General features: G+C 57.7%; 2 protein-coding genes across 4 annotated transcripts in view; both read left to right on the plus strand.

Moving 5' to 3' along the window:
* ITGA2B (integrin subunit alpha 2b) overlaps positions 1-1283 on the plus strand; it is a 23111-nt gene extending 21828 nt beyond the window's left edge. For all 3 annotated transcript variants that reach the window (XM_014521179.2, XM_025207276.1, XM_025207277.1), the window contains 2 exons: positions 63-185; positions 457-1283. In XM_014521179.2, coding sequence (XP_014376665.1) covers positions 63-185; positions 457-540 — 207 coding nt within the window. In that variant the 3' untranslated portion in view covers positions 541-1283. The remainder of the gene's footprint in view (positions 1-62; positions 186-456) is intronic.
* Positions 1284-4618: 3335 nt separating this feature from the next.
* Positions 4619-11564, plus strand: part of FAM171A2 (family with sequence similarity 171 member A2) — a 33468-nt gene continuing 26522 nt past the window's right edge. Inside the window, 1 exon segment of the mRNA XM_014521193.2 lies at positions 4619-4787. Coding sequence (XP_014376679.1) covers positions 4676-4787 — 112 coding nt within the window. The 5' untranslated portion in view covers positions 4619-4675.

The following is an 11564-nucleotide window of genomic DNA, read 5'->3' on the forward strand; positions in this document are numbered from 1 at the left end:
TCAGCAGGCCCCACCTTAGACCCTGCTGTTGGCCCAGGCACTAACCTGTCTTTCCTCTCCAGGCTGACACGAAGTTGCTGCGGGTGAGCCCCAATGGCAAGAAGGAGATCCCCACCTGGTGGATAGTGCTGGCTGTGTTGGCGGGGCTGCTGCTCTTGGCCATTTTTATCTTTGTCATGTGGAAGGTGAGGCCTTGGCCACCAGCATGTCACCTACGCTCAAGGGGCCTGCTGGGACAGGATGATTATGGGGAAAACAGCCTAGCCCAGGGCTGGCAGTGGGGGCATAGTCGTTGGGGAGACAAGTCTGGTGTGTGGCATGATCTCCTGCGGAACTGACCCCAACTAGCTTGGTGGGGGCCTAGAGTAGGGATGACTCCTGGCCCAGGCCACCCTGGGAGTGTGCTGTCTGGGGATGTCAGAGACCTGTTAATAACCATTCTGTGCTCTACTGCAGATGGGCTTTTTCAAGAGGAAGCGGCCACTCTCGAATGAAGAGGACCTAAAGAGTGACGAGGATGGGGCATCCCAGGCAGAGTAGGGCCAGTAGAGAACACCTGGACTGACATGTCCCCCAGTGGAGCCCAGTCCCTTCTCCTGTGCTCCTGTCCCTGCTTGGTCTCTCCCCAGCCCGTGCCAAGGGCTCCACCCACAGCAGACAGGAGCAGAGCTGCTGCCTCCTCCAGACAGACTGGTCCTGTCCTACCTGTGCCCCACATACCCGCTTTGGCACACAGAGTCCTACCTCTCCCCTACAAGAAGCATCTCCTTTCCCAGACTAAGTTCATGTCCTCACAGGGTCCTGCCACACAGAGATCTTCTCTTCCAGTGGCCCTGCTCTGCTTGGATTGGTCTCCTCGCACCAACGATCAGGGGCCCAGGTCCCTTCCTGTGTCTCAGTGGTCCACTCGGTGTGCAGTATCCCAGTACCAAAGTAGTAAAGCTAGAGCAGACAGAGACACAACATTGCAGAGCCCATGTCTTAGCCCCAGAAAACACTGTCCACTGTTGGATAAAGGGGGAGAGGAGCTGAAATGGATGCTGCCCAAACCCCACCTCTGAGGTTGGGGCTGGAGGCTGGTGTGTCCCTATTTTTCACCCCAGGAAGAGGCTGATCAGTCCTCCAGGCAAGTGCCAATGGCTACTGAGTCACCAGGTATGGAGGGCACAACCCTACACCCAGCTGTACCCTCTGGGAGATGCTTCTCCCACTCTGAGCACAGTGCACCCACTCCAAACCCTGAGCTCCACCCTCCTGCTTCCTGCTCTGCAATAAACCTCTTTCCAGCATCCTCTTGTAGGCACTGTCCTCCTTTCCTACCTTGGGTGGGGGAGAGCCAGGTATTGTGACCCTCACCTGGCAGGGAAGGTTGCCAGTATCCAGCTGGGGACACTACCACTGGCTTCTCCTCAGCCCTTCAGTGTGATGGGACTAAGATTCCCAGCTCATGCTCAGGCTTATAAAAGGGTTGGACCATCCTCCAGCTCCAGCACTGGCCCTTTTCTGAGGTGTGATTGCTGATCTGTGCTGTAGGGCAGTGACCCATGCTGTTCCTTTGCCCCAAGCATGCCAGTGAGTCTGGACCTTTACTCTGGGCTGCTCCCTCAGGCCACCAGGGTGGAAGCTCTGGCAGAGGCTGCTCTCCATGGTGCAGGCCAGGGAGACTTTTTGGGGCTGTATGGCTGCTCAACTGGATCTACTCTAGTGAATGGGGGTGACAGCCTCTGACGGCCCAGGGAGTTTAAAGGAAAAGGCTAAGCCGAAGACCCATGGCAAACCATAGCCATGTCTAGACTCCTGTCTGTTTCCAGAGTCTGCAGCTGAGTGCAGGCCTTTAGCTCAAGCAGACATGAGTCCTGGGGTGCAGTTCCCTGTGAGCATGCTCACGTCTGCTCAAGAGTCCAAATTTCCAGCATGGGGCTGAGAATCCACAACTGCTACTATCTAGTATCCTTCCTGGGCTGGGGCTCAAAGGTGCCATGGGAAATCAGGCCCCAGGGGACAACATTATGCACCCCAAACTGAGGCATCCTGAATATGCAACATCTTAGCAGGTAACATGGCAGGGAGTCTGGGAAGGGAATAACAGTGGGTTTTAAATGCTGGGATTGAGGGTCATTGGCAGAGCTGTGTGGGTGAGGAGAAAAGGGCTAGAAGGCGGGGAGTGGTGTAGGTCAGGACTGGTGCTATTAGTGCTGCATTGACATCTGGCCCCAAATGCTTCCTCCATATCCAGACATCAGGGGTAATTTGCAAAATGGATCAGGCTGAAAGTCACAAGAGATCTCCCCTTGCGCCATGAGTGAACTCAAAGTTGTGCTCATAGTGAAAGAGCCCGTTGCTGGCTCTGTGCCATCCCTGCTTCCATCAACTTGGATTAGAGGGCAAGAGGTCAGGGGCTGGCAGGGAGGCAACTGCTGGTAGAAGACAACAGAGGCAGGTTGTTTTTCTTCAAACATCTCCACATGGAAGGGGGCTGTTAACTTGGCCTTAACCTTTCCTTCTCGCCAGAGTGCAGTGGCTCAGATTGGTCTGTGCTGAGTGATACAGCCAGGGCAGGGTACCAGCTCACAGCCTCCTTAGCTGTGTAAAAGTGCATCTGCAGTGTACAGTGCAAAGTGGGTCTCCCGGGTGCCCTGAGCGGAGATGCCAGCCATCATTGTGTTTGAAGTGTGGACAGAGCCTCTGCAGCTGTCACATAGAAGCTGGCAGAAGCTCAGGGCTGATACATGGCTTTCCACTGGAATTACACAACAGGGAACTCCTATAACAAAAATATCCCTACAATGTCCCAGGGTGTCACCCTTCTGCAGCCCCTAGCACGTGGCTCCCTACTGTAGGGCTGGCTCAGCAAAAGGTGACCCAAGTGGCCGTGAATCTCTAGCATCCCCAGGTTCTACCCCAGGCCTTGCAGAATTAGCAAGGGGGGGTGGTCTGCCCTCAGCACTTTTGTCAGTCAGGGCACGTCACAGGCAGCGCAGGTCCTGGGCAGCAGCACCAGGAACTTCACACGGCACACTGTCCTGTTAATATTCACCAGGCAGCGTCTATAAAAGTTAGCACATGGTTTAACCAGGTCACTGCAAAGTGCAGGGCACAGCACTGGGCTGGGGCTGACAAGCAGTAAACAGGAGCAAGAGGACGTGTGTAGAGATGTAGACCTGTCCACATATTCATCAGTGGGAGCATGTTAATGTTTGTGTATTACATGCACACACATTGGTAGAGGTGTGTTATTTGTGTGCACATGAATTATTGGGCGGCGGTCCAATAGCGTGTGTGTGCGTGCATGTGCATCTGTGCGCACATGCATTAATGGATGATGTGGTTTTAGAGTGCCTGTGGGCTCATGCATTAATGGGCACTTGGGTATTAAGGTATATAATGTGTGTCCACGGATTAGAGGGAGGTGTGGTTCAGCACGGGTATAGATATACCGGTATTAGTGGAGAGCGTGGCATTAATGTGTGCCCCTAGGAATGCCTGAGCTGCAGTGTGGGATTTGTGTGTGCCGGACTGTGTGTGCATGTGTTAGCAGAAAGGTGTGGCATTTGTGTGTGAGCACACCTGTGTATTGGTGTATGGTCTGTTATTAGCGTGAGCATGTGTGCATGCACTGGTGGCAATTATGGCATGTGTGTGTGCATGTGCACGTCGTGGTGGGAGGGGTGGCACTAGTGCGCGCGTGTGTGCAGGCGCACGTGGGAGCTGCAGTATTTGTGTATGCCAGGGTGTACATGCAGCAGGCATAGGGCTGTGTGTGGTCTTGCCTGGAGTCAACTCCCCCCTCCCCCACCTCTCTGTCATGCAACTGTCTTCGAGGGAGCTGCTGGCCCTGGCAGGTGCAGACACAGATGACTTCCTCGGCAGGGAGAAGGCCCCCGTGCTGCTCTGACCCGCGGTCCCTCAGCCACACAATGGGGTGGAGGGAGCAGATGGCTGGTTGGCGCCGCCAAGAAAACATCCCACTGTCCCGCTCACCACCGCTCAGCTCTCCTGGGAGCCGTACCAGGAGCTGCGGTAGACCCAAGGTGCCTGCAGCCCTGTGCCACCTCGTCCTCCTCCGGGCAACACCGCCGGGCTTGTAGACGAGGCGAGGAAGGTGGCACTGGTCAGCGCGCGCAGCTGTGGCCAGCACCACACCACTGCCAACCTGGTGGTGACCAGCCCTAACCCCCCAGGCTCCACCTGGCTCGGGCCCTGCCCTGGGCTCAGGCTTGTCCCTTCTCCGGCTCCACGTCGGGGTACGGCGGGTCTGGGGCAGAGGTCCCTGGCGGGAAGGGGGCGAAGGAAAGGTGTTCGTCAGCCCTGAGGGAGGGGGAGCTGCGGTGACAAAGAGCGGGGTGCAGCCCGAGGGCCACCCCGCCCCGCCGCGCCCCCCCACCCCGCCGCTCCGCGCAGCTCCTCGGGGCAGGGACTGAGGCCCAGGCGGCCGGGGAGCGGGGGCTGCGGGGGCGGCCATGCCGGGTTGCTCCTGCAGATGGAGCCCGGCCCCCGGCTCTGCCTCCCGCAGGGGAGGGGGCTCGTGCGGCGGGGAAAAATCGCCGCGTAACCAGATCCCACAGCCGCGGCGCGGGGAGGCGGCGGCGCGGGAGGGGCGCGGGGCGGGCATGGCCGGGTAGGGCGGGGCCGGGCCGGGCCGGGCCGGGGGCAGCGGGCAGCGGCCGCCAGCACCATGGCAGCCCGGCGGTGCTGCTGCAGCCGCCTCCTCCTGCTCCTGCTGCTCTTCCCCGGCGGCATCGGGCCGGCGCTGGGCAAGTCTCCGGGGGACCCTCCCAGCCCGCAGGGTGAGCCAGCGGGACACGGGCCTTTGTCTGCGGCGGGGGCGCGGCCCCGCGCGTGTATGTATGTGTGTGCGTGCGCGCGTGTGTGTGTGTCTGGGGGTGCGGATCCCCCCGTCCCCGCCTTGTTTCTCTCCGGGGCTGCGGCACCATTGTCTGCTGCTGGCCGAGGCGCCCTGGGGCCGGATCGGGCCCCTCCCCACACGCCCACCCCCACCCCGGGGGGGGGACGTGAGCCCAGGGGCTCCGCCCGGCATCTGTCTGTCTGCCCCTTCCCCCAGGCGCCCTCCTTGTCGGAGTGTCTGCCTGCCCCCTCTCCTCCCCCCACCCCAACAAGGCCATCCCCACCCCTCTGTCTGTCCACCCTCCCTTGTCCCGGATTGTCTGTCCACCTGCTTGCCGCCAGGCACACCCCTCCGGCTCCGACCCCCACCCCCGCTGCAGGCAGCGTGTGACCCAGCTCCGGATCCCAGCCATTTTCCTTGTGGGTTGAAGCACGGGGTGGCAGGTGGTGCCCTGCCAGGTGTCCAGCCCTGGCTGAGCCCTGGGAGAGCGGGATGGGACCCCCCAGGTTTAGGGGATCTAGTGCAGGAGCCCCCCGGCTGGCTGGCCTGCCCCAGCGCAGGTCCCGGAGGCTGGAACAAAGGCAGTTGTGGTCACAGGACATGGGGAGTCACCTCCCAGCTGCCTGCGGCCAGGACAGGCCCTTCTGGCTGTTCCCCGGCCAGGCCTGGTCCGAGTGACTGTCAGGCTGGCTCCCCTCAGTGCGCTGCTTTGCGTGGAAGAAGTGCCACAGGGTGGCGAGGAAGGGCTTGGGGCGTGCAGTGCACGGTGTGCCTGGGAGCTGTGCTTAGGCAAGGGGCAGGTGGGCTTGGCTTGCAAGCACTGCATGGGCCGCTTGGACCCTGGTGGAGCTCGGTCACCTGCTAAGCCCTGTAGGGGCAGAGAGCCAGAGGTCCATGGTGCCAAAGGTATGACCAGCCTGCCTTGGCTCTGCTCGAGTCAGGGATGGAGGGTCCCTGCGTTTCGGGTGCGCTGAGCAAGGTGGGCAAAGGAGTTGGTTCGTGGCCTGTCCCCTCACATGTCAAGGTTGGAGGCCTGTGCCACTGGCTGGGGTTTGTCAGGCCCCATCACAGCACGTCTCTCGCCTCCCACGAGCCATGCACCACTGACCTGGGCAGAGCTCTCTGTGGGGAGGAGGCAAAGGCAGCTCTGACTTGAGCCTTGTCCCCATGTTCCCCCTGGGCTGTCTGCTCCTATGATCCAGGCACCCAAGACAGGCCAGTGGTGGGTCAGGAGAAGGCACAGGTTTTATCATGGTGTTGGTGGGTTTTGGATCAAGCCCACAGCCCAGATCTACAGGGCTTGGATCACCCCATCCCCAGTCACCGTGGCGGTAGGTGACACAGCTCCTTCCTGCACTCAGCACCAGTGGAACAGAGGCTCTGGGAGTGCCTGGTGTTTCTGCAAGAAGGGTGCTGAGTCTCCAGTGTGGAGCTGGCTGGTCCTGGGAGGAGTCCTGGGAGCAAGAGAGAGTGCCAGGACATGGCGAGTACTGTGCCATTCTAGGCTCTGTGGTTATGGAGTGCACTGCTAGTGTGGAGGGCCTTCCCCAGCTGTATTTTTGCTTCTCTTAATCCATTCAGCATCTCCCCACTGACCTGAGGATGCCCCCTGTCTCATGTGTCTGTGTTTAGGCTGAGAAGGAGATAGCAGCCAGGCTTCTCCTGCCCTCACCCACCCTTTATGACCAGCCCAGGAGGCTGATCATGTCTGGGGAGTGGGGGGCAGAGGGTTGGTTATGGGATTCTCCTGTGTGGTGGGCTATAATGCTAGTTTGGCCATTGCAGCCAGCCTAGGGCCTGACTCTGAGCAGTCACAGCCTGCTGCTGGTTCTGTGCTGCAAGCCTGGTAATACTAGGGGCTTCCCTTCCTGAGTGGAAAGGCATGCTGCAAGCTCCATGGCCCTGACAGCAAGCCCTCCTGTCTCTTTCTACCTCTCACAGTGCAGGGGGCTCTTCTGCACTTTGCCCATCGCTCTGTTGGGGCCTCTCATTCATCCTTTGATTGATGGGGGCCTGGCCTCACCCACAAAACCTGCTTGTTTCCCCGACATGTGTAATCCAGTGACTGTCTCCTCCCATCTGCCCCGCTTGGCTTCCCTGGCAGAGAGTGCTGCAGTGTGCTCGCTGCACAGGCTGAGTGGGGGCTGCAGGGAGGGAATGAAATGGCCCAGTGCACTGGAGCAGGCTCCAGTGGAGGCAGGACTTACTGACATCCTGGTCTAGTGGTCAGTGCAGGGGCCTGGCTGTGGGGTGGATGAGATCAGGAGAACCCAGCTCTGTCCGTGGCTCTTTTCAGCCCGTGGCACGCTGTTCTCTGCACCTCGGTATTCCCATCTGTGAAACATCCTGCCTGCAGGATTAGCATGAAGCTCTGTGGTTGCAAGGCACTTTGAGCTTCGTGAACTGGTCAATGCTGGTTAAAGCCACAGTGTTCATGGGACTGAAAATGTGTCAGTCATGTTGTGTTTTGAAGCTTGCTCCTGCTATGGGGGTGTAACCTTTGCCAACCAGCTGAGCCGAGGCAGCTGAGTCCAGGCAGTTCCCCTGCAGGCTGACTTGGTGTGGGGACATGGGATGTCCCCAGAAGTGTGTGAGAGAACTCAGTCCCTGGATTCATGGTGGGGGTTGGATCTAGGAAGCCACTCCAGGGCGGTGAGGCATGACTCCCTCCGGCCCGACTGTGGGGCAGGGTGATGATACCTATTAGTGCACTCAGCCCTTCTGCTACTAGTTTAGGGCTTTTGATTTATATTGGTAGCATTTAAGATACTGCTGAGAGGGCAAGGCCCGGCGTGGGGCAGCAAAAGGGAGGGTCACTGGGGTTCTTCAGAGGACCCTGCCCAGGGCTAAGGCAACAGGGGGTTGGGTGTCTCTCTCCATGTCTCCTCACTTACTCCCTATGTTAGATGCCTCCTGGGAAATGCCAGTGCATCTCAGCGTGGCATCTGTGAGCAAAGTGGAGCCTGTTGATGGGAGGCCTGGATTTATTGGCACAGATTATGTCCAGCAAAGAGGGTTGCCATCTGCAGCCTCCTGGTGAAAGGGCTGGGGGGAAGCTTGATTTCTTTTCAGGGAGAGGGCTCTGCTGAGCTTGGGCCACCCGCTCCTTCAGGGAGGAGTCGGGAAAACCAGGCTCTACCGGGAATTCTCCCTCGGTTGCCATGGTGCCTGACACCGGCTTCCTAGAATAATTCTTCTCCCCACCCCCGGCTCTGAGTCCCAGCGCGAGGCAATGGCTGGTGTAAAGTCAGGGCATTGAGCAGAAGCAACAGAGGTAATTTATAGTATCTCAGACTCTGACCGGTGTGTGGGGGGGGGCATCCAGTCTCAACAGAGACCCCCAATGCATTTCCCCCCTCGACCCCCAAGATGTCTGAGAAGGCTCAAAGATCATTAATGGGCTCTGAAGCCTTTGTCCCTGAAGTCTGAGGTCCAAATGAAACCCAGATCAGCAGTGGGGACAGGCTGTTCCCATGCAGGGACTGCATGCGGTGAATTTGATGTGTTTCAGCCCACTTCCCATCAGACCTGCATTCTCAGTGCCAAACTCCATTGTTGGGGTTGGCACAAATTCTTCCAGTCATGGCAGAGCAGCCTAGGACAGGGAGGCCCTGGTCCCCTTGTGCTGGTAGAGGGTTCCCCTTGGGTCTCTGGCAGTGACTCCTCCTTGTTCTCAGGTGTTTGGGGCCAGTAACAATTTACTAGTAACCTGTTGCTGCTGAGGAGGCCAAGATGCTTGCCCCCAGCGTTGGGTAGCTGTAGAGCAGCTCTGCCCCTGGCACTGCCCTGTGCCAGTCCATAGACTGAGGCCTGAGGGGACCATTAGACTGTCCAGTGTGTTCTCTTGAGTAGCACCAGCCACTGTATTTCATCCAGTTACCCCTGTACTGAGCCCAGTAACTTGTGTGTGGCTGTAGTGTCTTCCTGAGGGACAGTCAGTCTGGGTCTGAGGACATCGAGTTGGAGGCTCCCCCCATTCTCTGGAGGTTGCTCCCAGCATTAATCCTCCTTTCTGTTAAAGATGTGTGCTCCATTTCCAGTTTGAATTTGTCTGGCTTCTGCTTCCAGCCCTTGGTTCTTGTTCTGCCTTTCTCACTAGGATAAAGAGCCCTTTAGTGCCGGGTATGTCATCCCCATGGACGTACTTACACACTGTAATTAAGTCATGGCTCAATCTTCCTTTTGATAAACTAAACAGATTGAGCTCTTGAAGCCTCTCACTGCAAGGCAGTTTCTCCAGCTCGTGAATCATTTTGGCGGCTCTTTGCTGCACCGTTTCCTCCTTGACACCATCCGTTTTAAAATGTGGTGTTAGAGCAAGGGGCTGTAGTCCAGTATCAGTCTCACCAGTGCCATGCGTGCCTTGCCCTTCCATGTTACAGAAGGTGCTGGATGGTGCTCGTGGCCCCAGGCACAGATACCCATTGTAGTTTAGGGCCATTCTGGTGGGGGTCTTTTGGCTTGTGTCCACCTTCTCCAGCTGTGTGTGTATGAGAGGGGATAGGGACCTCCTTCCCCAGCCTTATACAGATACCTTATAGGCACCAACACATGTGCTGCCCCTAACTTAGCAGCTCTTTGCCAAGCAGGTCTCTTGGCAGGGGTGTGCTGCTAGGAGCACAGAAGAGCCACAGGCCCAGCAATTGGCTTGTCTGGACACTCTGCCTTCCCCATGGCCTCCAGTCTGGGGTCCAGGGAGTGTTTTGTCAGGCCTTTCTGCCCTGCTCAGTTCTCAGGGCAGAAAGTGTTGGCTATCCTTTGGGGTGACCCTGGGACCTCTCTGAAACAAGAGGCCAGGCTCTGCTTTCCCTTGTGCCGCATTTCCTTTTGAATTGTGTGACAGGGGCAATGCCCAAGCCTGCTGGGTTGTGGGGCCAGGTGGGTGGGTGCTCTGGAGGGAGTATTGGTATGGAAAGGTCCGTTAGGTCTCCAGACCAGGGCTGCCTGGAACCCCACACCAAGGTGCAGATCCTGACACGAAGGAGCAAGTTGTTCTAGCCCTAAGAAGGGAGACTGGGGATTCAGGGAGCTTCATTGTCGTGAACCAGATCCTTGTCTGAATTTGAACTCCCACCTGCCATTCTGGTGAAGCCAGAGATGTATGCCATGATTCCTCCCTTCATGCTCTAGGCTGGGTGTTAGCAGCAGTGCCCTGCCCCAGAAGTAGCTGCATTATTAAATGTGGGGCTGGGAGTCAGAATTTGGGTTCTATTCCTGGCCCTGCCACTGACTTTCCATGTGACCCTGGGTGAGTCACTTCCCTTCTTTGTTTCTGGGTTTCCCTCCTTGTACACTGAGGACGATTCTTCTCCACCACAGTACAGTGCTTTGGGATCTGGGGCTGGAGAGTCCAGTGCCTGGGCCTGGCTTCCAGAAAGATAAGGCACCCTGGGGGCACTTGGAGGAAAATTGTGCCCTGAGGCCTTGCCAGGCCCCGGTTCCCATCTGTGCCAGTGCTGCTCCTCGTAGGACTGCCCTTCTCCCACCTTTTGTCTGTCTTAGCTCATTGCACTGTGGGGCAGGGGCTACCTTCCTGTACCTGGTGGGACCTATTGGAGTGACTATACAAGTGACTGAGGAACAGGCTTAGCTAAGGGGCTCACCTGGAGTTGCTCAAAACACCCCCACATTTCACTTTTAGGGGTTAAAGGGAAGAGGTGCTGCCTGGGGATGGGAGACCGGGATTCAGAGCATCGGAAGAAATAGAAGCACAGTGTGAGTGTGCAGTGTGGGAGTCCTGAGCCCAGACCTCTGTTCTCACCACAAGGCCCCAACAGGGCTGGGGCTTATTTGCACCTGGGAATCACTTCCTGGACTACTCTTGCACTCCCCCTGTGGCGTATGTTTGTGGGAGAGATGTCTGTTTTTGGGTCCTGGCTCCTTGCATATCTCTGATCCCATGTGGGCCCTGTGATGACCCTGGGAATCAGTGCCTTGTCCTTAGGCTGCAGGAGGGTGCTCTGTCCCTTCAGAGGATCTGCTTAGCCTCTGAGTGAGCATCAGGGGTACAAAATGGAGGAAGACTCTACCCCTGCCCCACACAGTCAGATTGCGTGGTTTTAGGCCTAAGATGCTCTTAAGGACTATGTACCCCTGGTGGGGAGGGTTCTGCAAGGGATTCTGGCATTCCCACAGCTGGGATGTGCAGCCTCTTCCTGTGCTCAGACTCTTCCTCTGCAAATGGACCTGGCCCTTAGCTCCTGGCAGACATAGTCCTGGTGCTGCAGGGCTTGGGGCCAGCTGGCTCCTAAGGGTTCTACTTGGCCACGTGCAATGGATTTATAGGGCTCTGGTCTTTCAGGAAGGGGACCAGGGCCTGCTGCTAACAGGGGGAGCTTCTGAGAATCAGGACTCCCAGTCCCTCTTCCTGCTGTGGTTCAGGTGGAGTATGGAAGTGGGAGGCACCGTTTCAGGGATATGTGCTTACCTTCCCTGGTTTTTCTTTTGTGCTACCTAGGCCATAGGCTACTGAGACCAGTTGTGAAGCAAGAGGTGGTGAGTTAGGGGCATTAGAGCTCAGGCTGTGCCCTGGGATTTGCAGGCTGGAGCTGCATGTGTGTCAGGGGGGTTATACTGTGCCCACTGGGATGAGGTCTCTGAGCTTCTACTATTTTACCTTTTAGGAGGGGTGGGGCATCAGTGTGTGAGTGGAGCATCCAGGAGGTGATGGAAAGAGCTGGTAGTGACCAGTCCCCTGCCCCATCCCTTTTCCAGCAGG

Source organism: Alligator sinensis, unplaced genomic scaffold (genome assembly GCF_000455745.1).
Source record: "Alligator sinensis unplaced genomic scaffold, ASM45574v1 scaffold919_1, whole genome shotgun sequence".
Taxonomy (NCBI): domain Eukaryota; kingdom Metazoa; phylum Chordata; order Crocodylia; family Alligatoridae; genus Alligator; species Alligator sinensis.